The sequence below is a fragment of the Hylobates moloch genome, unplaced genomic scaffold (genome assembly GCF_009828535.3).
Source record: "Hylobates moloch isolate HMO894 unplaced genomic scaffold, HMol_V3 SCAFFOLD_14, whole genome shotgun sequence".
Lineage (NCBI taxonomy): Eukaryota > Metazoa > Chordata > Mammalia > Primates > Hylobatidae > Hylobates > Hylobates moloch.
This window is the reverse complement of record NW_026652289.1, coordinates 8,715,625-8,742,204: the sequence shown is the minus strand read 5'-3', so window position 1 is coordinate 8,742,204 and position 26,580 is coordinate 8,715,625. Positions and strand designations below refer to the sequence as shown.

Sequence of the window (26,580 nt, the reverse complement as noted above, 5' to 3'; positions counted from 1 at the left end):
GGGATTACAGGTGTGAGCCACTGCTCCCGGCCTTGTTTTTTTTTTTTATTTTCTATTTTTTTTTTTTTTTTTTTAACAAATCTTAGTGCTTTTAATTAGGTGACTTTCTCCCCCACCCCTGCCTGTGGGATACAGACACCAAGAGACTAAGCTCAGTACCTACCTGAGTATACCATGTGTTTAACAGCCTGTGGAAATTGTCCTGCCCCTGAAGATATGCTGTAGATTAATTTTATGCAGTGATTTTAAGACAACGAAAAAATTGGTTTGTAAATTTAACTTCAAAAAACCATGTAAGCTCAGTTCCTGGATTGTTTGTAGACCATCACATTGCCTTTGGCAAACTGAGCTAGAACATGCTGTAAAAGATTTGAGGATCATGAGAGGTTCCTGTGGTAAAGAGAGATGTTTGTCATTAGCATTTGATTGTTACTCCATAGTTTGTGAATGGCTCCATTTGTGAGGGAAATGATGAAAAATATACTCTATATTTTTCTCAAAAAAATGAAAATATGACTGTCTAGATTTTTAAGCTTCTTTAAGAAGAAAATCATATCTGTAGCTTATCTGCAAAGCACATTTGGTGTGTGGAATTATCTGCTTATTGTCATATAAAAACTCTGACCTCGTATTAACATTTTTGTTTTTGAAAAGTGACTAGCCTGAAGGAAGGATATATGGAATAATCACTAAGAGTCCTTATTTAAAGTAATCCAAGGTCAAGATTTTTGGAGTTTATTGTTACTCAGCATATGATGGTTTGGTTGCTGTGTAAGTCAGCAGAAAATTATGTAACTCATAGAGATACTTTAGGTGGCCTTTCAAATGAGTAATGATTAATGGATAATGTTTCAAAAAGGTGTCAGAAATTTTGATGTGTATTTCTTACCTTTAGGTTTTTAAAATAGTAATGAAATAATCTAATCTCTAACAATTTTTAATAAAGAATACTGACATCTTATTTGATTCTACTTATAAAGAACTTTTGTGTCAGTAATATCTACTTCTATCGAAATTGGCGAGGTGTAAGTAGCATTGTAACATTTTCTGGGTGAAGAATATGATGTTGAGAGCCTAAAGGATTTGATTATATAGTTCATAGCTAGAGATTGAATTATATTTTCTTTCCCCATAGTTCATGTCATAATTTTAAAGACTGACCATTTTAGGGGAAAAATTATTAGAAAATGATGTCCTTCGAGTAAAGATAATCTTGATTCAATTATTTTTACAAATAAAACTATTCTGATGCAGCACTCTAGTGTTCATTCATCCATCTAGTCATACACGCCCCACAGTATGACACCAGCTGGTTGTAGGTCTAGTGTTTAATGTAATACCATAACAGGCATTTGAATTGGAATGGTAGTTCTTCAGGAATGGAATCTGGAATATAGGCAAAGATTTCAGACACAATTCCTAATTTAAAAATAACTCATATTGTCTCTGAGGTTCTTTTCCAGTGAAGTGTTTAGTATTGCTGTTATTTGGAGTACAAAGTTGGAGCTTTTAAAGAACCTGGGAGTTCAAAAGTGTAAGGAGAGATAAATGAAAAGCAGAAATATTTTGAGGCAATAAGTATAGACTCAAATCTATATTATGACCCACTTGTAGCACCAGTTGGAATTCTACCAATAAGAGATTTATTTGGGCAAACTATAATGGTTGTTGGAAATTGCAAATCTTAGTGTGAATTATTTTAGTCCAGTTGGTTTCTTTCTTTTGCTTACCTGAAATGAACTATACTGAGGCAATAGGAGCTCTGTATAGTAATTTAGGAGTGTAAAACAACTTAGGGAAAAGGATTTAATATTAAGCAGGATGATTGGGATGACATGTGAAATTTAGGAATTGGAGGCATTGGGAGTTGAGAGGGTGCTAATAAAGGAAAACAGCTTATTTTAGAATTTGTCTGGAGAATGTAGAATTGAAGAAGTTTTGGTATTTCTTCTGCAGCGGCCCCAGTGCCCCTGACCAGGAACATCTCTTGGAGTCAGTAGTTTTCATGAGGCTGGCATAGGAACTTGGCCAACACATGCAGCATTGCTCTATTTAAAATATTCCTTGAATTAAATTCCACAGTATCAATTTAAAACATAAATTTTTCACTCAACTCCTTTAGAAGTTGGATTTTAACCCGTACTTGTCTTTACCTCTTCTGCTGATATCAGTTGACAACACTGAGATTACTTTCATTTTCCTGTAAGTCATTATGAATTTTTCTGGTCAACCATGAGTTATCAGTGGAAGCAATAAATAGGAAGTACTGTAAAAGAATTACAATAAAATAAGAGAAACCACTTGGAGAGCAAGAGGGCTTGTGGACTTAGGGGAGCAGTTGTGAGAAATGTCTCAGAACTTAATTTACAAATAACATTGGTGGATTGACATGTTTTTCCTATAAAGTAACTTTCATTATCTGTCTTAATAGTAAACTACTATGAAAGTGAATTCGTGTTCATCTTGATTTGTAAACTGGATGAAAATTACAAAATGTGGAGTTTTTCCCCCAGATAAATTGAATAGTGGAATATTCAGGTTTATTTGATACCTAGAAAATACCTGAAATTTTCTGTGCTGGTAGGCACATTTTGGAACTGTTTTTCTTTTCTCTGACAATTGAATATATTTTATATATAGTTGATTTTGATTATTGAAGACTAAGGACAATTTATTTTAAGTAAGTTTAAATGTTAGGAAATGAATTTTGCAAATTTGCTGTAATTGTATTTTATATGTTTTGGGATTGTAGTTATGTTAGATATTCCTCAATTGGGGTAATTGTCTTGCATCATTATGTCTTATCATAATCTGTTTTTCTTCACACAGTGTTATAGTTTTGCCGCTGGACTCTTCCCTCCCTTCCCCCACCCCATCAGGATGATATGAGACTTGAAAGAAGACGATGCATACAGGTGACTCAAGTTTTGAAATACAGTAAAACTCTGGCTAAGAGAATGTGGGAATCGATGGTCTATTTTGAATGGGGGAGCTTTCTGATAAATAGCAGTTGGGGGGGGGGAATTGTATGTAGATCAGTAAATGCAAAGGTAGTTGGGCTATTTGTTAAACTTACTTTTGAACTCAGATTGATAATCAGTGATTTATAGTGGTGTTATTACAAATACAGCATAGTAATTGCTAGCACTTAGGCTTTTCAAGAGGTAATATTTTGGTGGGAATTGGAATAATTCTGTTAATAATGTAAATAACACAGTCACCTTTATGGTTGAATGCATGTCTCGCCCAGAACTCTATTAGAATATGGCAAATCTTTTATGGGAGTAGGTGTTAGTAGGATATCATCAAAAAGACTGACAATTAAATTAAGGATATTATACCCATACATATGGTTTCTTAAAAAGATATGCTCTGGGATTTTGTTTATTTTTTCCTTGTTCCCAATATCCCTGCCTCCTATTTCCTTCCTTCCCACCCTCCCCCTCTTATCCTTTTGTCATTTGTATTTTTATACAGAAGAAGCAGTGTGAAGGCATTTTTGAAAGTATTTTTTGATTGCTCTATAATTAATTGAGGTGATCTTATACATGGGAAACTGGAGGCTATTCCATACGTGGCTATGTTCAAATTCCTGAAAATGTAGTGCAGCTAATGTATAAAGTGTTAATAACTTTTGAACTTAAATGTTCTTAAATTAGGCATATTATAAGGCATTTTGTTGAACTAAGTGACTTACATTTGAAACTCTGTCAGAGAGTATTTGATTATATTTATAAACGTTTGAAAATGTGATTGCTAACTGGAAAAGAAAATTTATATAAATTTTGAATTGATACCTAACAGATGCCTAATTATATCATTGGTGTAGTTTTTGTGATTGGTTTTTATTTTTGGCGATCTGGGTTTTGTCCAGAGGAAAAATAATCATTTTATGATTTTAAGATTTTAAAAAAATGTTTCGGTGTACCATTTTGTATGAAGAAATGTGCTTGAATATATTTATAAATTAAATTAGAGATTATATAATACTTTACATTCATGTAGAAGTCACCATTTTAAGACCGATGTTAATTCTTGTTTATGTCAAAGGTGATTGAGCAATCATCTGTGTTACGCATCTATCATGCATGCACACAGGCTTGCACATGTATGTTTGCCTGTACATATTAGAGGTATGCCAGGTACACATTCTGGCTGAGTTGCTCGCTGATTGTTAAAAGCAACATGATGCTGAAGCTGAATATCACCATCATAGAAAAACAAATAGGCATATTTACAGAAACATTTTTAGAATTTTATGCACATTTTTTTGTTGTCAGATTTTATAAGTTTGACCTTTTGGTGCAGGAACTATTTCTCAGCATTGTCAGCTCCTGGATTGCTCCTTGGGCGCTATACTGCACATTGGCTATACCAAGTAGATGCTCACTTTCGACTGAGGTCAGTAGAGGAACAAAGTATTTTTGGGGTATCTCATAGATATATCTATGAATATTACTGATTTTGGAGATTTTCTCTCATGAAATTTTGGAGTTGCAAAGTTTCTATTTATCCTCACAAGACATGGAGGGTTTCCAAATAGCTCTTTTTCTTGAAAGGCTTATGGTCTCAATGGAATGAAATAACTAATGAGTAAATACAGTTTATAGTTATCTCGTTAATTTTATGAATGCTAGAACACAAGAAAATTCTACAGATTAGATTTATGATAAAATCCAATCTCTTATTCAGCCTTGTATTCTTTAAAAATTATCAGCATTTATTGGCTTGGGAAAAAACCCAGGAAAGAAGATCTAGCTGTCTAATAAATATGTTAGCTGTTGGTGTATTCCCTTTCTAACAGTTTGAAAGTTAATAATTGTTTTTGAACCTAAAATTAACAGCTTTCAGAATCATCATTAATTAACGTAGCAGTTTGGTCTTGTATTACTATGCACACATTTATTCGACTGACAGAATTTCAACACATTAAAACTCATGAGTAGATGTTCACCGAAAGTTGTTTCTAGAGAATGCTTACTCACATTTGAAAGCAAGTGGTCTGCTTTCTCCGGGCCTTATTTTTACCCTCTGGCATTGCTCATGGTACTGGCTTTGTTATGTTGGTTAGATGTGGTAACTTACTCTCACCTTTTCCTTGATGAGGCGCAGGTTCAGGGATGCTGGAAAGGACACTGAAGTAGGCCTTGGCTGATGGGCCTTTCAGAAGTGAACACTTAAGAGTAGGTTTTCAGAATAACTTTGTGAGGTGATGAATATGTTAATTGGCTTGATTGTGGTGATCATTTCATTTTGTAGATGTGTATCAAAACATCATGTTGTACACCTTAATATATATACAATTTTTATTTTCCAGTTATAACTCAATAAAGCTGATGGGAGGAGAGAAAAAAATAGTTTTACTGAACACTAGGCCAAAGTCAGACTTTGATGTATTTAGTTCTATGTGTCTATAGGTGTTCCTGTACTTGCTTAATTTGAGAATCTTTCTGCATGTTTTAAAATACAGTTAGAACATGAATGAGGTACATTTGGATTTTCTTTTGATTTTTGGAAGAACAAATGATTTGTTAACAAACATTTATTTGGTGAGCATTTGCTTTGTACCAGGTACTATTATAGGTGCTCTGCCTACAAGGATCCTTGAGCTTATGGATAACAAATAAATGAGGCAGTGGAGGTTTTTGATAAAGTTTTAAGACTCACCTATTGAATTCAAGGCATGCAGAGAGAAAGTAGAGCGCACTGTCTGCGTAATGACATTGACAGTAATGGCTTTACCTGTATGCAGAGGTTACCAAAATCTCTGCATCCCATTCTTCTCTTCTGAGCTCCACACTCAGGTAACTACTTCCTGGATGCCTCTCCCGCATATTCCCTCCTCCTCCCCCATTCAGTCCTCTTAGTAATGAGTGACACCATTCTCCCCTAACACAACATCATTTGGGGAACCTAGGAACCACTCTTTGCCCTTTTGAATCACAAGTAACCAAATTCAGTTTATTTAAGGTGTAGAATCACTTCTGAGATTAGATTTGGAAAAAGTACTGCCTCAGAGATTACCATGTATATGAACATAAAGACTTTTATATAAAGAAACCTGTGTAAACCAGCATTTCTTCAGTTTATTTGATTAAGGGACCTCCCTTCCCTTCTATTTTTGATTTATACCTCTTAATAACATCCTGTGGACCATGATTTGGGAAAATCATGTTGGAAATAGAAGTGGCTGCCATTCTTTGTTTTGTTGAAATGAACTTTAACAACTAAAATTTTTTAAACAATAGTGATATACTAGTCACTTTTAAACGTGGAATAGTTCCAGAGCATACAGAGCTATCACTTTTTGAGGATGAATAAACATGGAAATTTATTTTTAAATGTGCTGATTTGTTCGTATTGTCTATGTCATAATTCTTATGCATACACTATATATATATATATATATATACTCATATATATGAATTTAAATACTTAAAACCATTTGTGGCAGAGATTTAATTTTAGATTCTCTTAACTCATTTTAAAATGTGAATTTTGTAGGACAAAATTTTCGTATTTTCAGTGATCACAAATGGGGTGTATTCATTATACAAGAGTTAGAAATCAGATCTGTAAATTACAAAACCCCAACTTTTAAAATCCCATCATATGTGGGGTACCCTGGGAGAATGAAAGGGCATGTACATTGTAATATTCAGGAAGCTGTTGCCAGTTTGCCTCCCCTTGGAATTGTTCTTCTCGTGGTCATGTGTGTCTGATCTTTTTCTTCGTCTGTGTCTCCTTCTCTAGCTCTCGTTCATGTCTCAACCCAAGCAGTTTGATTTTTTTCTTACTGATTCAATAAATTTATTTTTCTAGTAAGTTAAAAAGATAGTGGATTTGCTTTTGCACTCATGTTTTTACTTCTTGTTTATTAGATAATACAAAATCACTGAAAGAATTCTGAAATGTATAAATATATATAGATAAGTATAAGGAAACATATCTCAAGTTTTAGTGTCCTCTACAGTGTGGCACATTCCCTTCCAGTTTTTTTTAATGCCATTTTTTAATTAATCGAGATCATTTTGAATATTCAGCATGATGTGGTTGGGTAAGATCCATTTTATACTTGTATTGACTAACATATCATAAATGTTGCCCTACATCATCAAAAGCTAACCATAGTGATCTGCTGTTGCTTTGAACTTGGAGCAAATCCAGGGTATTCAGAATGCTTTTGAAGATAATTACTTTAGATATTTATTTTACAGTATGCTTATTTCCTAGTTAAGTTAGGTATCTCTTATTTTTAGGCATTAAGTTGTTTTTTAAAGCACTAATATCTGTGCATAATATTTGGCTGTAAAATTATTTTCTTATAATTGATTCCTAGGAGTCATAATGTTTGAAAAATTTTTAGGCTCTTGATACAACTTTTCAGAAAGCTGTTTGGTAATATGTACCACTCTGTACAAGAATGTCTCTTAATTTATTTTTCTCAGCATTGAGTATTATAGTTAAATCTTCAACAGACAAAAAGAAGAATCTCTTATTTTGGAACAAATAAAGTAGTATTGTATATTTGGTGGAGGAAGTACAAGTGCTTTAGAAATGCATAAAGTAAAAAGAGACAGCCACTCCCCTTTTCCTAATAGTTTGGAGTCTGTCTTTCTAGCAAGTGGTTTTTGTTTAATACTTTTATGACATTTGCACGTGTTGTTTACCAGTTTTATGTCCAGCTAGTCCGATAGTTCCTGAAGGTCAGGGGGTTAAGGCTTATCCTCTTTGTGTGCCCGGTGACTGTCTGGCGGGATTTCTGGGACACAGGAAGTGCTCAGCAAATGCAAAAAGAATAATTTTTGCCATCCTAATGGCATTTTTAATGCCTAAAAAAAAGTATATTAATGCTTGCTTTAATACATTTGTTCAGGTGGTTTTAAGAGTTCCTTATTATTTTCCATTTCTTTTTTTATTTAGGTTTCTAAGTGGAAGCAATTAATAATGATTACATTATGTATGTGTCATATGAAATAGCATTTGATATTTATAGAAAAAATGATGGGAAATCTGAAGTAAGCCACAGTGTAAAATTGAATTTTTTACCTTAGTGTGTCTATTTAAGACCCAGGTAAAAGCAAATACGTTTATATTCATGATTTTGGATTTTAGGTGTACTTATAAAGTGTACCTTGAAAGAATGTCTGTTCTAGGAAGACGACAACAGAACATAGTTTTAAAATTTTCCCATTTTCCTCTAGAAGAGACAGAGTAACTAGCTCAGCAAAACCGAAATGTCACATTTAGCATCTGCAAGACTAGGTGAACAGTATCCCCACTGACTCACATACAAGTAAGTAGGTGAGAGTGAATGTTTGGTAACAAGACCTGTGTGGTATCAGCATTTGTGCAGAAGGAGGCATGAGGGTGTCTGATGGACCTGAGAATAGGAGAACCCCAAGATAACCAACGGAGGAGACTCACTGCAGTGAGAGACTTGCGGAAATTATGTTTGAGAAGAGCGGCTGGAACTGGAGATTGTTTTGAGTTCCCTGGAGGACACAATAAGTTCTGAAGGAGGGTTAGAGTCATTTGGTCCCTATGAACTCTCAAAACCAGTTGAAGCTGCATTCCCAGTCAAAGCCCTACACCAAGGAGACACTTCCGGGAATAGAATCCACATTAAACAAGATGGAGACGATGAGGGCAAAGGAAAAAATGTCAGATGAAAGTGGGAGAAGATAAAAGCACAGGAGATCTTATTCATGAATCTATATTTTGGGATCCTTCATGAAAACGGAAGAGAACTCTTACTGAAGTCAGAAAAGCTACTCCAGTTTCCCCAAAGTGTTTTATTTTACATAAAAACGAGCAGTGGACAGGGATCATAGTCAAAATCCCCAGAGAGTTTTTATAAGAGAAAAGCATAAGGAGCAGAATATTATTACTGCAGACAATGAAAGCATGCCAGAAAGAAATGTCCACAAAATAAATGAAACTATAACTTGTTTCAGAATAAACCCAGAGAAATTTAGAAAATGATACAAATACTAAAGCACAATGTAAATCTGAATAAGGAAAAATTAGAAAAGTGGTGAAACCCAAGAAAGAGAAGTAAAAGATAATTTAAAAAATGAAGCCTAAACAGAGTGGAAAAACACAATATAAAATTTCTCAAAAAACTGTTTAAGATGAATAACCGGCCTGGCGCGGTGGCTCACGCCTGTAATCTCAGCACTTTGGGAGGCAGAGGCAGGCAGATCACGAGGTCAGGAGATCGAGACCATGCTGGCTAACACGGTGAAACCCTGTCTCTACTAAAAATACAAAAAAAAAAAAAAAAAAAAAATTAGCCAGGCGTGGTAGCAGGCACCTGTAGTCCCAGCTACTTGGGAGGCTGAGGCAGGAGAATGTCATGAACCCGGGAAACGGAGCTTGCAGTGAGCTGAGATAGTGCCACTGCACTCCAGCCTGGGCGACAGAGCGAGACTCCCTCTCAAAAAAAAAAAAAAGATGAATAACCAAGAAGAAATGAAGAAAAATGAAGCATTCCAGAGAAAGCGACAGTTATTAAAGACAGGCAGAGAAGTTTCACCATACAAATAACAGGAGGCTCTGAAGAAGAACTAAAGCAATGAAGCTTAGCAGATACTAACAATATAACTCAAGAAAATTTGTTGAAATTTGCTTTGCAGGTTTTTTTTTTTTTTTTTTTTGAGATGGAGTCTCGCTCTGTCGCCCAGGCTGGAGTGCAGTGGCGCAATCTCGGCTCACTGCAAGCTCCGCCTCCCGGGTTCACACCATTCTCCTGCCTCAGCCTCTCCGAGTAGCTGGGACTACAGGCGCCCACCACCACGCCCAGCTAATTTTTTGTATTTTTAGTAGAGACGGGGTTTCACCGTGGTCTCGATCTCCTGACCTCGTGATCCGCCTGCCTCGGCCTCCCAAAGTGCTGGGATTACAAGCGTGAGCCACCGCACCAGCTTTCAGGTTTTTTTTTAAGAGATAGAGTCTTGCTGTGTTGCCTAAGCTGGAATGCCATGTGGCATAAGCATGGCTCATTGCAGCCTTGAACTCCTGGGCTAAAGCTATCCTCCTGCCTCAGCCTCCCAAGTAGCTAGGACTACAGGCACGTGCTGCCACACCTGGCTAACTTCTTTATTTTTATTTCTGTAGAGATGTGGTCTTGCTATGTTCCCTAGGCTGGTCTTGAACTGCTGAAGACCAGCCTCAAGTGATTCTTCCACCTTAACCTCCCAAAGTGCTGAGATTACATATGTGAGTCAGTCACCATCTTGACCTTTACTCACGTTTTAGTCTGCCTTTAAAATTTAAACATTCTCCAGCATCGATATTCTTCTATAGTACTGTTTTAAATGACTAGTATTCTGCGAATTAGTTAATGTTTAACGGTTCCCCATTTTTGCCAATTAGTTCATGAACAGTGTTTAAGTGGATACTATTATGGCGTTTTTTTGTTTGTTCTTTGTGTATTGCCTTAGGTTCAATTCCTAGAAGTTGGAATTGTTAAGGTGAAGCATGTGTACATTTTAAAGCCTTTTGATATGTTATTTTCAAATACCTTTTTAAAGTACAGTTTGTGCTTCTACCAGCTACACATCAGAATTTTTCTACACCGTAAGATCCTAGGTATTTTAAAAATGTTTGCCAATTCAATAGACAAAACATAACTCAATATTTAAATTTACATTTGCTTGAATATTAGACCGAGTATGTTTTTTGGGGGGTTTGTTACTCATGTTTTTTGTGAGTTTCCTTTTATCATTCTTTGTTGATACTTCTTTTGGGTTTTAATTTTTTTTCTTAATTTGCCAAAGTTTCTCATTGAACCCTTGCTAGATGCCAATAACTATTCTAAATTATTTACAGGTATTAACTTACTTACTCCTAATGATAACTCTGGTACAGGTACTGTGATTGACCCAGACAGAGGTTCGGTAGCCTGCCCCAGGTCACACAGCTAGTAAGGGATGGAGCTGGGGAGCATGGAGCTGGGGAGCAAATCCAGGCCTGTGAGTCCCTCCTCTTAATGATCATGCTTTTGATTTTAGGGTTACTTACTGTTATTTATTGCTGGTACGTTTTCCAGTTTGCATTTGCCTTTTGTTCATGGTGTCATTTTATACAAGAGCTTTAACTTTTTGTATGGGAGAACTAAGTTTTATTTATTAGTGTAATGCCTCAAACATAACAGATTCTCAAATCTGTGTGTTGAACAAATGAGAATGAACCCATCAGCAGTCTGTTGATGGTGATGACCTTTTATGTAGTGTAATATGTATCTCCTTTTAAAGGGATTCCCAGGGCTTCATAAATGATTTGCTCTTTGGTTTTTATTAGGGATAGTAAGCTTATCTGTATTAGCTCTTCTGGAAAGTTTTTTATTTTTTTTTTTAAATTTTTTTATTTTTTTATTTATTTTTTATTTTTGATTTTTTCGAAACGGAGCCTTGCTCTGTCGCCCAGGCTGGAGTGCAGTGGCGCAATCTCGGCTCACTGCAAGCTCCGCCTCCCGGGTTCACGCCATTCTCCTGCCTCAGCCTCTCCGAGTAGCTGGGACTACAGGTGCCCGCCACCACGCCCGGCTAATTTTTTTTTGTATTTTTAGTACGGACGGGGTTTCACTGTGGTCTCCATCTCCTGACCTCGTGATCCGCCCGCCTCGGCCTCCCAAAGTGCTGGGATTACAAGCGTGAGCCACTGCGCCCGGCCTGGAAAGTTTTTTAGATGTAATCACTGCTTTTAAAAGGAACATGTGTTCTTAAACAAGTAAATAGGAGTTGTGAAGAATGTATTTATTGATAATGATTTGAATTGTAGATTCAAAGTGAAATGAAATAATTTCACTCTAGGAATAATTTGATGGGATTTGTTTTTTGTATTTTTAGAAAATTATATATTTGGCCATTGTTTAAAAAGTTTTGAATAAATTTTGGCTAAGTGTAAGAAGATTCTTTGATAGGAAAACTAAAACTACAAAACTTGATATGAAAAGTTATCATTGCTTAACTTTTGGATAGTGTAGATCAACTCCTCAAAAGGTGAAATTTAAGATTTTACTTTTCTTGAATTCCTGACCTCAGGTTATCCTCCTGCCTTGGGCTCCCAAAGTGCTGAGATTACAGGTATGAGCCACCGTGCCCGGCCAAGATTTTACTTTTCTTTAAGCACTCTTTCTCCTCTTTTCTCTGGTGGTGAATACCAGGCTACTTAACAGTGCCTTCTTAGTTTGGCCTCTGTATTCCTTACTTTAGTCTTTTAAAAAAGTGTAGAGATCCATATTGCTAATGGATATACATTAGAGAGAAACACAAATAAGTTCATTTTAATTTTTATAAACCGTCCACAAAATATATTCCATGGAATCAGATACTCAGAAAGATACTCAAGATGTAAATATTTATGTTGTTAACACAAATCCAGGTCTGCTTTGTATAAAGTTCCCAAAGCTTAAAAAACATTGTTGAGTGCTTGCTGTTTTTGTAACCTACTGGTTACAGCCAACTCTTTCCTCTCCTACTGCTGGTAGTAGTATTCTTCAGGCCATTTGTATTAGTCTATTCTTGCACTGCTATAAAGGAATACCTAAGACTGGGTCATTTATGAAGAAAAGAGTTTTAATTGGTACACGGTTCCACAGGCTATACATGAAGCATGGCTAGGGAGGCCTCAGGAAACTTAGAGTCATGGTAGAGAGTGAAGGGGAAGCAGGCATGTCTTACGTAGCCCCAGCAGGAGGAAAAGAGAGAAGCGGGAGTGCTACACACTTCTAGACAACCAGATCTCGCGACAACGAACTCACCATCGTGAGAACAGCAAAGGGGGAGGTGTGCCCCTGTGATCCAATCACCTCTCAAGAGGCCTCTCCTCCAACATGGAGAATTACAACTTGACATGAGATTTGTGTGGAGACACATATCCAAAACATAATCACCATGCTTAGCCGATATTGTTAAATTCAGACTTGTTCTTTTATATTAAGCATTAATCAGTCAATTTACATGCTTATGTTAATAAAATTTAATCCATTCTGGAAGTAAAAGAATGAAATGTCAGTTTTCCTTTTCCTCGTTTCCACTTGCAGGGGTAACCCCTTTTACTATTTTCCATTTTAAAATTCTTCTGTTGGTTGCCTCCATGACTTTTAATACATTAATATGTCTGTAGCTGTGTTTTACTATTTTAAAAAACTATTGAAAAATGAAACCAGATAGCTCTCAGTGCTACCTCTTTTCCAGCCAGTTTCTCCCTATCCTCTTTTAAAGTTTTTCAGTTGATTATTATTAAAATTTTATAAAAGTAATTTAAACCTCGTTCTTGGCCATCAGTTTTAGACAGTTTCTCTTGATTTCTCAAGATTTGAAATGAGAGCTTTAGAGCCCTTTATATTTCTTTTTACCTCACAGCTGTTACCCACCAGACAGTTACTTCCAGCTTGTATATAGGTATATTCACTTACACATCTTTCTTTCACTTAATTGAATTCTTTATTTTTGTCTTAGAATCTTCTGAATATTGAAAACAGAAAACTATACTGGAAGAACATAGTGTATTAAGACTCATGGAGAGGGAGATGTGATACTATGTCACTAAGGTCGTTCCAGTCATAGGAGAAATGTTACCACTGGATTGAGGTCTGGTACATTTTAAAAGATGATTTAATTCTATGATATGTGTTCAACTTGCACTACGATAGTTTTTACTTTCACCTTTGTTCCATGCACGGCACAAATACCTGGGAACCCTTATTGCCCAACTCAAGAGCCAGAGTCCTCTGTCATCATTTTGCCTCTCTCCTAAGTGAGAGGACTGAGTTGCAGACTTGGTGTTTGTGGGTGAGGCATGTGGACTAACAGGCAGGCTTCAGTTTATTTAGCGAGTGTGAGCCCTGGCAGGAAGATTCTCTTTCTCTGCTTGCCAGGTTGAGGAGGCCTCATTAAGCAGTTTGAACTTGTGGTTTTGGCGTGTCTAGTCCTGGTGCAGATGGCTTGGTATCCTCACAGGCATTTCTTTGGCCTCACCTTTGGGGTGACTGTTCACTTGTGTTTGAGTGGCTGGGACTCAGTAGGTTCACTGGAGTAGGTATTTCTTTAGAGCCACTGGCGGAGGCTGATCATGCGGCAGATAGTTGTTTGGTATCAAGCCAACCTCTCCCCTTCTTTCTACCCCAGTTTTTCTTTACCACCCAGAATAGCATCTGCCACTTCTGCTCTGGTTCCTGGTCCCAGCTTTCAGCTCTAGATCTTTTTGACATTCCTTAAATTATTAGTATGATCCCAGTTGCCTTTTCTTGCAGAAAACTGACAAAATCTTTGATTCACTGGTATGTCTCCATCCCATGCTTTATTTTGTGATCTTTCACTGCTTGTTTCGGTGGATGATATAGAGGAATATAGAGGATAAGAACAATATGTTTACTCTATCCAGTGTTCTAGATTTTCTTGTTAGAAGCACCCTCCTTCCCAGCTTGGGAAAACTTGAGCTGCTAGGGTGGCTGTTGGCTCCTTGGCTTGCTGTTAGTTTTAAAGGATTGTTTTCAGCCACACTTGAATTGTAGCTATCCTTGGTTCTCTTTTTACCAACGAATTCTGGTAGTATGTTTTAAGAGCTGGGTGGCCTTCCTGGCCTTTGTAAACATTTCCTGCAATGCCTAGCTTTAGTGAGCTACGAAGTTGCCCATTGGAGATGAGGCTCTATTGAAAGTCAGCACCTGTACTTCACTCCCTGCCTTTGTGACTTTGGGTTTCGACTGGGTGTTTGGAAGCACTGTTTCTTCTGTCCTTGACCTTGTTCCACATGTTTTACCCATTATCTCCTGTGAGCAGGCACAGGGCCTTTCGTTGTCACCTGGGCCTCAGCTGCTTTGAGAATGACTAGCTATCCCTTGCAGGTGCTTCCCACCAAGGTTCTTGAAAGGGAAGTTTTCGTAATGTTCATTTTTTTTAAAAAGTTAGACCAACTATACCCCCTAAACTTAAGTCTGCTTGTTTTCATATGACATAGAAATTGATACAAAGATACTTCATGTAGTTTGTGTAGATGAAGTTGCTTAAGATGACGCTTACTGTACTATTTTGTTGTCTTGGTAAGTACAGTACAAAAACGTTTTTAAACCCTAAAGTTAATTTGCAAGAATCTTTTTGTTTTGACAGTGTACTATCTATTATAACTTTTAGCTGAATAAAATCTTAACAAGTCAACTTTTATATTTTCATGATATCTAAATGAGGGAGCAAAAGTATATTTAGTGTATGACAATATACTGTCATATACTGAATTTTCATAATGATCTAGGAGGCTGTTTTGGGAAGGGAGGGAGGAAGAGGATGGCACTGTTCTCCATATGTTAGTTGATTCAGAAGAGTAAGGAGTAGTCCAATAGTCCAATATTTAAAAATTTATGTCTATAATCCAGATTTAAATACCAGTTTACCTTCTAGCTTTATAAACAGTCTTAATGAGAAGTAGGGGACAAAAAAGAAGCGGGATCGCCCTTAGGTTAGAGAATAGAAATATCTGCTTAATGTTTTTATGAAAGATGTCCAGCAAAACTATGGTGGCAGCCTCACTTTAGAGAATGAGGTATTAAAAACTTGACCAAGGTAGTCATGCCAGACTTTTGAGTATTTTTCCAAGTAAGATGTTTTCAAATTGAAAAAAAAATTTTATCCACTTGATGTTTTTCAAAACTATAAAGCTGCGTTCTATTTCTACCTAAAATATAAAATTGTTAGTATGGTATGATTTGTCATTTGAGATGATCTTGGCTAATACATTACTGGGCATAATAATAGCTATTACACATTGAGAGGATAGAGGCTGTTTCTGTGTCTCAAGCATCATTAACTGCAGATAAAAAAAAGTTAACAGTTATTCTAAATATATTTCTTATAGGGGAGAAAATGTAATCAGCATATTGTATGTTTTAGTCTGGTGTGGTGGTGCAAGCTTGTAATCCCAGTTACTCGGGAGGCTGAGGCAGGAGAATAGCTTGAACCCGGGAGGCGGAAGCTGTGGTGAGCCGAGATCACGCCATTGCACTCCAGCCTGGGCAAAAGAGCAAAACTCCATCTAAAAAGAAAAAAGTTAATGATTAATTGTATACTTAGAAAACTTACTTTCTTTACTAGGATTCTAAATATATATATATATTTATGTAATGAAGATTTTAGTAAGTTAACTATTTTAAAACATGTTTAATGTTTAATTTCTGATTCTAAAAGTAGTACTTTTTGGTACTTTCCTAAACTCCATAATTTAAGTAACTTTAAAAAGAATTGATGCTAAGCTAAACATTTAAATTGAGGATTATCCCAGAGCATCTGTCACTAGGCAGATGATGTTTCCTTATGTCTCTACTCCCCAAAGGAAAGTAGGAGTGCCAAGTTTTTAATATTTGTCCCTTTCAAGAAGGGGAAAGTTTTGTGATACGAAAAATGTTTAAGAGGTGGACCAGGAAACAGTCCCTCTTGACATGGAAAATGCCCAGGCTGAGTTAGGATTGCTTTATCAATATGGAGGGAATAAGAACCTGGGAGAACAAACCAAAATATTAAAGATTCATGGGTAAGAGTATGAATGAAATTGGTTTTAAAATCTTTCCCTTTTATTTCTCTCTTACCTTTATCCTTCGGAATTAAAGGAGGCTAATACAGGTTCCAAGTAGTTCAAAAACGTACCAGAAGTTGTCAGGAGTTTAAAGGGCTGAGATTGAGTCTTTCAGGGAATGGATTAAATACTTTGGGTTGGAGAGTGATTTTCAAACCTGTCTTAAGCCTTGGCTCGTAGTGTGTAGATGATAGTATGGTGAATGATCCTGAGCTAATCTCATGAAAGCTTACATTTAAATAAATTTTCATATGGACAAGAAACCAAGAGACATTGATGTGTGACTAAAATATTGATTATTCATGGATACTGCGAGAGCTTTGCTTTTTATCTGTGGGATCTTACGCATTATGTTTCTAAAAATATAGTTTCTTTGTTTATAGGATGGGGGGTTAATATTAGATTATTTTTAAGTTTCCTTCTAGCTTTAGAGTTATTGATCCTTTTTCTGACTTTTAGAACCTGACTTTTCCAGTCTTGGTTTCATTGGACTTTAACGGGTTCCAGAATTCCTGAGTAGAGAGAACATGGGAAGAAATTAAGGGACAGGTGTGGGTGATGGGTGCTTAGAGATAGTGGAGAAGTGGCTTTAGGAGAAGAGAAATCGTAGTGTTAGAGTATAGGACCAGCATGCTCTTCTGTTGGATTCTGATGCTTGAAATCTACTCTGTCTTAATGAAATATACTTTACAAATGGTAGACGTCTTTCTGGAGACGTTTATAGGCAGTCTGTGGAAAAATATTTAAAAATCACGAACTTTTTCATGATGTGGAATGAATCTGTACTCTATTTAGGAGGAGATAATTACTAGGCTAGGTGGGACAAGTTGATCTATTTTAAAATAAAATTGTATCTTTTATAAGGCACAAATGGGAACTGTGTCTCCTTGACATGTTTCAAAGCATTTCTCTGAATATGTGAGATTAAAGAAACTCTCAACCACTCAGAATTGTCAGAACACTGATGTTCTTTAAAACTATCTTTGTAGCTGTTAGTATGTACTGACACAGTTGAAGTTTTTAATGTTTTATTCATTATTAGACATTTTGCATATGAATGTAATGTGTTTTATTTACAGTTACATCTTAACTGAACTTGGTTCCCAGATATGAGTATTATTTACTTGGTCTCAGTCTTCATATTTTAAGCTCTATAGGTTAATACTTAATTGGGTTTTATTTTAAAATTATTTTTGAAGCTTTATATTAAAGTTTGTTGTAATAAACCAAATGTTCGTTTTCCTCCACCTGGGAATGCTTGAGACTTCAGTGAGCCACGCTTTCTGTTAATGCCCACCTCTTGAGTCTTTCCATTATAGAATAAAAATGCTTTGTGTGATTTCTCTAAAATGTAATGTTTGAGAATCTATTTTAATGTATAGAAAGACATTTACATAATGCTTTTGAGTAGGTGGGGAAAAAAGTTGAGATGTTGATGGCAGCATCTGTTAGAAAAACTCCTATGTCTATATAGTAAAAAGTTAAAATTACAACAAATGCACTAATGTAAGTGTGTTCTGCATGTTATTCCATGGGATCGCCTTTGGAGTAAAGTAGAATATGTTTCTAGTCCTTTATAGTTGCTGTTAATTTTGTTCTAAACCTGAAAGTGTTAACAGCAAGTTGAAAATGTGACAAAGCTCAATTTCATTTCTTGTTTATTGCTTGTTTTCCTATTGGACAATTGGAAGTAGCTTTGCCCTGGCAACTAAAATGGGCTATTTGCATAACCTAGTTTGATTGGCTAGCATCCTGACTAACAGTTCCAATCATATGGTGTTGGTTTAGTGGTAGGCTATGCTAATTAGCTGCTGTTGCTGGGGTTCAGGGATGGTTTCTGTGTGCTCTTCTGCTGCATTGTGTTGCCTGGTGAGAGACATTGATAAATGAGCGTTTAATGATCTGCAGCAGTTCCCACTCACTGCGGGCAGGCGGATTTTAGAACAGAAGTGGAAATAAGGCTTTAATTGCTCTGTTAAATAACTGTAACCAAAATATGTGTATTACATTTTAGAAGTTACGTTGTATGAAATCTTTAATTAAATACTTTATAACACAAAAGGAAAATACTTTAGCTTTGTCTCTTAAAGTATAACTCAGGTAGCAGCACTATGCACAGGTTTCCTAAAACTGTGAAATTGATCATTTTTTTCAGATCAGAAATAGTACCCTTGTAGTAAGTAGCATGCTTGATTTTTCTTTGACCTTTTATAAAGATACATGTTTGTGTTTAATAAAATGTTGCAAGCTTTTGGGCAGAATTTATCTTGTACTGCCTGTGTAGTCTAGCAAATAAGAGCATAAACTTGAATTCCCTGTTCTTGTTCTTCTTCTGTTGAATTTGAAGATCAGGTTGTTATTCACTACCTCCTGCTATTATTACTTTTCTAATTGAAGTCAGATGTTTTAACTGTTGCTTGTACCGTTATGGTTGGTTTATGTGAAGTCTTTATTGGTACTGTCAGGTGGTAGGTTCTGTAGGAAAAAAAAAATCAGTTCTTTGTTCAAGGAACATGAGGTGAAGCATAAATACATGTGACGTTAGATTAAAAATGCAAGATGACCATATGGAAAAGTGCTGTAAGGATTTATCTGGAAGGGTATAGGGGAAAAAAATTCTCTAGGCCTTTTTATGATAGGGACATGGGAAATGGATTGAGAGTCTGGGAAAGGGTTAAAGAGGAAGCCCATAGAATTTGTGTTAAGGTTTTAAATATCACTTAGGATTCAAACAGCTAGAGAGTAATAAGAAGAAAGAACATTTTAGGGTGAGGAATAGATGAGCAAAAGTAATGTTTCTGGTATTCAGTTGTCAAATGTAAGTGGTCACAGTGATCAAGGACTCCGGGGCCTTAGGTGTATCAGTGCCCCAGCTTCCAGGCAGGCTTGTGTCATTCCCTTGAAATAAGACCTAGTGTTTTACTGTTCCAGCTAGCATCATTTTTGGCTTTTTGTCACTTGGTTTTGTTGGAAGCAGGGCTCTTCACTTTTTGTGTCTGATGGTTAAAGCATAGGGCTCTTTTGCCTTCTTTTGTCCCTCCTATTGGCCCTAAAGCATTGAAACATGGATGCCAAAAATAATCCATGTGAATTTAGATGTTTGTATTAAATTTTCTATAAAGTATATCCCTTTAATTGTTCTGGCCTTTATTTAAGAGCATAGTAAAAGTAGACAAGCTAACTGGACAATCTTACAGACTAGTAAAGAATGAAAACCAACATTAAACCATAACATTTGATTCTTAATCACATGTTCCCAGGCATATATACTGAACATGTATTCTAAAATAAATTTACAGAAATGCTTTATTCAATCAGAGTCAGAGGGGACCTAGATTCAGAATTTATAATTTAACAGAGGTGGATATGTCTTTACATAACCATATGACATGGTGGAATATCGAGTATCCATGCTGTAAGAGAGGTGGAAATTCAGAAGAGGGAGCAATTTTTGGATTGGGACTAGGAAAAGATTCTTGGTGAAAATGGTATTTCATGTGGTCTTGAGGAATGGGCAGTATTTTAACAGGTGATGTTTGAAGGCTACAGGGTGTGGAAGATGCTGTCCCAGTTGAAGATGGGGGCCTGTTCGAAAATTGCATTTACTAAGGAGATGGTAGAGGAGACTATGTTGTTGAGGGCCCTAACTGGCGGATAATATAGACTTTGAAGTTTTTCTTGTAAAAAGTGGGGGATTTTTGAATTTTTTACAGCAGTGGTTCACAATGTATTTTTTAAAAACACATGTCCTCCATGAATGTTTACAAGTTTCAAAATAGACATTTCTTTGATTTTTAAAATGTGAAAATGTGGTATTGAGTAATTCCAAGGGGTTTTTGAGTTGCCATCATCTAAAATGAGATATGTTGTAGGAGAAGCAGATTTTTTTGTGGAGTGGAGGGAAGGGATTGATTATACTTAGAGTCAGGTTTTGAATGGGTTAAAAAATTTTAAAACAGCTTTATTGTGTTATAATTGGCATACAGTAAACTTCACATAATTGAAAGTATACAATTTGATGGATTTTGACAAGTATTACTTGGGAAACTTTTACCACGAGTCAGATAATGAAGATTTATTACTTCACTTTTTCCAGAATTTTATATAAACAGGATTATATATGTTCTTTTTGCCTGGTTTTAGTTCTTTTGAGAGTCATCTGTGTTGTGATACCTATCAGTAGTTCACTGTTTTGATTGCTGAGTAGTATTTCATTGTGTATATATACTTTGGTTTATCCACTTACCTGTTGAAGGACATTTGGGTTGTTTCTAGTTTTTGTCTATTGCAAATAAAGATGCTATGAATATTTTTGTACAACTTTTTGTATGGACATATGTTTTTATTTCTCTTTATTTCCTAACATTGGAGCGACTCAATCATGTGGTGGGTATATGCCTAACTTTTAAAGAAAGTGCTAAATGGTTTTCCAAGGTAGTTGTAACATTTTACATTTTCACCAGCAGTTCAGGAGAGTTTCAGTTGCTTCACATTTTGCCATATTTGGTGGTCAGCCTTTTTAATTTTAGCAATTCTAGTACTTGGGTAGTGATATCTCATTGTGTTTCCCTGTGATTAATGTTGTTGAGCATCTTTGTATGTACTTTTTTGCCCCCTGTATGTCATGTTTGGTGAAGTGTTTGTTCAAATCTTTTGTCATTCTTTTTTCGGTTATTGAACTTTTAGAGTTCCTTATACGTTTGATACAAATCCTTTATCAAATACATGATTTGCTAAGCTTTTCTCCTAGTCCATGGCTTGTCTTTTTAGTCTCTTAAAAGTGTCTTGAAGATCTGATGTTTTAAATTTTTATGAGGCCTAATTTATCCATTTGTTCTTTTGTGAAAGCTGCTTTTGGAAAGTTTTTGCATAATTGTCCCACGATCAAAAACGTTTTTGCCTATGTTTGTTGTTTTTTTTTTCCCCACTAGATTTTACAGTTTTAGGTTTTATATTTAAGTCTATGGTCCATTTGGAGTTAATATTTGTTAATAGTGTGCTGCAACGTATAGATCAAAGATTGCCTTTTTTTGCAAATGGATATTCATTTATTGTAGAACCATTTTTCAAAAGGACTGTCCTTTCTCCACTGAATTGCCTTTGCACCTTTGTCAAAAATCAGTCTTCCGTATATGTGTGGGTCTGTTTGTGGACTTTCCATTCTGTTCCATTAATCTGTCTGTCCTGATACCAATACCATATTATGTTGACCTACTGTGGCCTTAATAATAAGTAATGCAATCAGATAGTTTTAATTCTACAACTTTCCTCTTATTCAAAGTTTTTATAACTGCTCTAGGTCTTTCGCATTTTCATATGAATTTTCAAATGAGTTTGCTAATTTCTTCAAAAAAGTCTGCTAGGGTGTTGATTGGGGTTGTGTTGAATATATAGATAATTTCAGAAGAATTGATACTTTAACAATATTGATTCTTTGGACCCGTGTACATATGTCTATTTAGCCCTTTCTCTCATTTTTCTAATTTTCAGTATGCAGTTTTTTCATGTATTTTGTCAGGTTTATGCCTAAGTATTTCATATTTTTGTCACTATTTTAAGTGGCTTTTAAATTTCAGTTTCTGATGTATAGTTACAGTACTAGCACATAGAAATACAGTTGATTTAAATATATCCTTGTATTCTGCAACCTTGCTAAAATCACTTATTAATGCAGCTTTTTGGTTAGGTTCCATTACATTTTCTATCTAGATAATCACCTTGCCTATGATGAGAGACAATTTTGCTGCTTTCCAGTTTGGTTACCTTGTATGTATTTCTTTTTCTTGCTGTACTATGTTGGCTCCAACCTCTATGGAATATGAAATATATATGGAACATAGACTACAATGTTGAATAGAAGTAGTGAAAGAGGACATTCTGTTTTGTTCTTTATGTTAGAGGAACAAACAGTATGTTAGCTGTGGAGTTTTTTGTCAGTGTCCTTCATCACAAGGGTCCCCAAACCCCCGGTACTGTCTGCGGCCTGTTAGGAACTGGGCCGCACAGCAGGAGGTGCCGAGCACTACCACCTGAGCTCCGCCTCCTATCACATCACCTGAGGCATTAGACTCGCATAGACATGCACATGCAGGGGATCCAGGTTGCGTGCTTCTTAAGAGAGTCTAATGCCTGATGATCTGAGGTAGAACAGTTTTTCATTCTGAAACCATATCTCCCCCCATGGAAAAACTGTCCTCCATGAAACCAGTCCCTGGTGCCAAAAAGTTTGGAGGACCACTGCTTTATCAGATTGGGAAAGATGCCTTCTATTTCTAGTTTAATGAAAGTTTGTTTTAGGTCAAGTATGGATGTTGGATTTGTCAATTGTTTTTTCTGCATCTCCTGAGATTACCACATGGTTTTTATTTTTTAGTTTATTTGATGAATTGTACTGATTGATTTCTTAATGTTAAACTGATAATAGCGTTTGCTGAAATAAAGGTCACTTTGTTATGATGGTCTTTATTTTGTTTGATTCAAATAGTTACAGTTTTGTTTAGAATTTTTATATCTTATGTTCATGAAAGATATTGGGGTTTTATTGATCTCTCTTTTTCTGTTTTGTTGATTTCTACTCTGGATCCTTATTTTTGTTATTTTGTTGACTTTGATTTCATTGGCTTTTTTTTTTTTTTTTTTGAGACGGAGTTTCACTCTGTTGCCCAGGCTGGAGTGCAGTGGTGTGATCTCGGTTCACTGCAACCTCCACTCCCTGGGTTCAAGCGATTCTCCTGCCTCAGCCTCCTGAGTAGCTGGGACTACAGTTGTGTGCCACTATGTCTGCCTAATTTTTTGTAATTTTAGTAGAGACAAGGTTTCACCATGTTGATCAGGCTGGTCTGGAACTCCTGACCTCAAGCGATCCACCTGCCTCAGCCTTCCAAAATATTGGGATTGCAGGCGTGAGCCACTGCGCCCAGCTTTATTTGCTCTTTTTCTAGTGTATTAAGGTAAAAAGCAGAAGCCATTGATTTAAGAACTCTTTTCCTTTCTAGTAGAGATGATTAACGCCTATAATATTCTCCCTAACTATTGCCTTAGCTATATCAAAAATTTTGATATATTTTATTTTCATTCTTTTCAGAATGCTTTATAATTTGCTGTTTGATTTCTTCCTTAAGTTGTGGTTATTTAGGACTATTTTGTTTTGAATTATGGTTTCTTCCTTGATTTCTTCCTTGAGTTGTGGTTATTTAGGACTATTTTGTTTTACTCATATAGTTCTGTTACTTTATTCTGATTTAGTTTGTCACCAGAGAACGTATTTTGAATAACTCGATTTCCTTTAATTTATTAGGGTTTGTTTTATACCCCATAATGTTGTCTATCTTGGTTAAAGGTGCTTTGTCCCTAGAAAAGAATGTATATTCTGCTGTTCTTGGGTAGAATATTCTCTGAATGTTAATTAGGTCAAGTTGCTCGATAGTGTTGATCAGATCTTGTATATCATTACTGATTTTCTGTCCACTTGTTCTATCAAATATTGAGAGAAAGGATATTGAAATCTTAATATAATTGTGTCTATCATTGTAGTTTTATCATTTTTTTGGTCTATGTGTTTTAAAGCTCTGTTAATAGGTTCATAGATGTTCAGGATTAGTATGTTCCCTTGATGATTTGACACTTTTATCATTAGAAAATGACTTTCATCTCTTGTGATATTCTTCAGACTGCAGCATACTTTCTTTGATAATATAGCCATTCTGTCTTAATTTTGATAGCATGATCTTTTCCCAAATGTTTACTTTTAATCTATTAATGTCTTTGTGTTGGAAGTTTATTTCTTACGGACAGCATATAGTTGATCTTGCTTTTCTTGTTGTTGTTCCTGGTCTGAAATCTCTGCTTCTCATTTGAGGTATTTAGATCATTTGCGTTTAATGTGATTATTGGTATGTTTTGGTTTAAATCTGTCATCCTGCTATTTATTTCCTATTTGTTTCGTCTGTTTTTCCTCCTTTCCTCTTTTTCTCCTACCCTCTTTAATTCTGCCTTTGGATTGATTGAAATTTTTAAGTGATTTGATTTTCTTCCTTTTATTGGTTTATTCATTTTAACTTTGTTTTTTAAGTTTAGTGGTTTCTCTTTATCACAGTCTACTTTCAAAGGATATTAGATCACTTCACGTATAGTGTATTGACCATGCCATAGTATTATTTTATTTCTCTACTACTGTCCTTTTTACTGCCTTTAAAATAGATTTTGTTTGTGCATATGTTATTAACCTTACACTACATTACTATTATTGTTTAAACACTCAAATGAGATTTAAACAAGAATTCCTGTACTCTTATCCGTGTCGTTATCTTTTCTGGTCTTCATTCCTTTGTATAGGCCCATATTTCCATCTAGTTTCATTTTCCTTCATGTTGAGTACTTCTATTAACGTTTTTTATAGTGCATATTTACTAATGATGTATTCTTTCACCTTTTATGTATCTGAAAATGCCTTTATTTTGCTTTTTTTTTTTGACAGATATTTTCGGTGGGTATGGAACTCTAAATGACACTTTTTAGTAATTTAAAAATGTTGCTGTACCATCTACTCTCTTGCATTGTTTCTTGCAGAAAATCTTCTTTATTCATTTGTATATAATATGTCTCTTTTTCTGGCCGTTTTTAAGATTTTCTGTTTATCATTGGTTTTTAGCAGTTTGATAATTATGTACCTTGGTTTGGTGTTTTTGTGTGTTTCCTATGCTTGGGGTTTGTTGAACTTTTAGATCTATGGGTTTGTAGTTTTTATCAGATTTGGAAGGTTTTTTGACCATTAGTTTTTCAAATTTTTTTGGGGTTCTCCTCTCTGTCAGGAACTTTAGTTACATGTATATTATTAGGGTGCTTGAGATTGTCCCAGAACTCAGTGAATGTCTGTTAACTTTTTAAAATCTCTTCTGTTTTGACATCCAATTTCAGTTGTTGAGTAGTCATTTGGAATTCTGAGGTAGTTTTTATTGCTGTGTCTTCAAGGTCACTAGTCCTTTTTTCTGTACTATCTAACCTTTTATTAGTTTTACCCTTTGTGTTATCATTCACATTGTAGTTTTTATTTCCATTTCTCTTTCATCATCTCTTCCTCTTCCTTCTTTTTTAAAAATAGAGACAGGGTCTTCCTATGTCTCTGTTTGCTATGACGGGCTGGATTTGAACTCCTGGCCTCAAGTGATATTCCTGTCTCAGCCTCCCAGAGTGCTGGGATTATAGGTGTGAGCCACCATGCCTGAACTATAGTTTTCATTTCTAGAAGTTCAGTTTGGCTGTCTTAAAAAATATTTTCCATGGCATCCCTTAAATATTTGAATACATGGAGTACAGTTATAGTACCTGTTTCTGTTTTTTGTTTTGAGACAGGGTCTCGCTCTGTCACCCAGCCTGGAATGCAGTGGTGCTTTTATAGCTCACTGTGGCCTCATACTCCAGGGCTCAAGGAATCTTCTCCTGCCTCAGGCTTCTGAGTAGCTGGGAGCTACAGGCATGCACTACCAAGCCCAGCTAATTTTTAAGTTTGTAGTAGAAACGAAGTCTGTCGGTGTTGCCCAGGCTGGTCTCAAGGGAGCCTCCTGCCTTGGCCTCTCAAAGTGCTGAGATTACAGGTGTGAGCCACTGTCCGCAACCATAGACCAGGGTAGGAGATGTCTTTTCTTTTTTTTTTTTTCCCCTTTCTTTTAGAGACAGGGTCTTGCTCTGGGGCCCAGGCTGAAGTGCATCAGTGCAATCATAACTTACTGCAACCTTCAACTCCTCAAGAGATCCTCCTGATTCAGCCTCCCAAAGCACTGGGATTACAGATTGAGCCACCGCTCCTGGCCAGTACTGTTTGTGTCCATTTCTGTTAATTCTAACAGCTGTATCAATTAGTGATTGGTTTCCATTGATTGATTTCTTTCTGCTTTTGTGCGTACCTGGACATTTTTTATTGTGTACCAGCCATTGTGAATTTTCACTTTGCTGGGTGCTGAGTATTTTTGTATTTCTTCTGTAAGTTTTCTTGGCTTTTGTTCTGGAGCA

At 35.8% G+C, this 26,580-nt stretch overlaps 1 protein-coding gene across 5 annotated transcripts in view; it reads left to right on the top strand.

The window, feature by feature from the left end:
* The window catches only part of DYRK1A (dual specificity tyrosine phosphorylation regulated kinase 1A), a 146,849-nt gene that overhangs the window by 48,992 nt on the left and 71,277 nt on the right, over nt 1-26,580 (top strand). For 2 of the 5 annotated variants that reach the window (XM_058427667.1, XM_032175699.2), the window contains exon 3: nt 2,830-2,915. In XM_058427667.1, coding sequence (XP_058283650.1) covers nt 2,906-2,915 — 10 coding nt within the window. In that variant the 5' untranslated portion in view covers nt 2,830-2,905. Of the gene's footprint in view, nt 1-2,829; nt 2,916-4,311; nt 4,402-13,466; nt 13,599-18,421; nt 18,442-26,580 lie in introns of those variants that run through there. The other 3 variants (XM_032175702.2, XM_032175701.2, XM_058427669.1) reach the window with 3 other exon arrangements.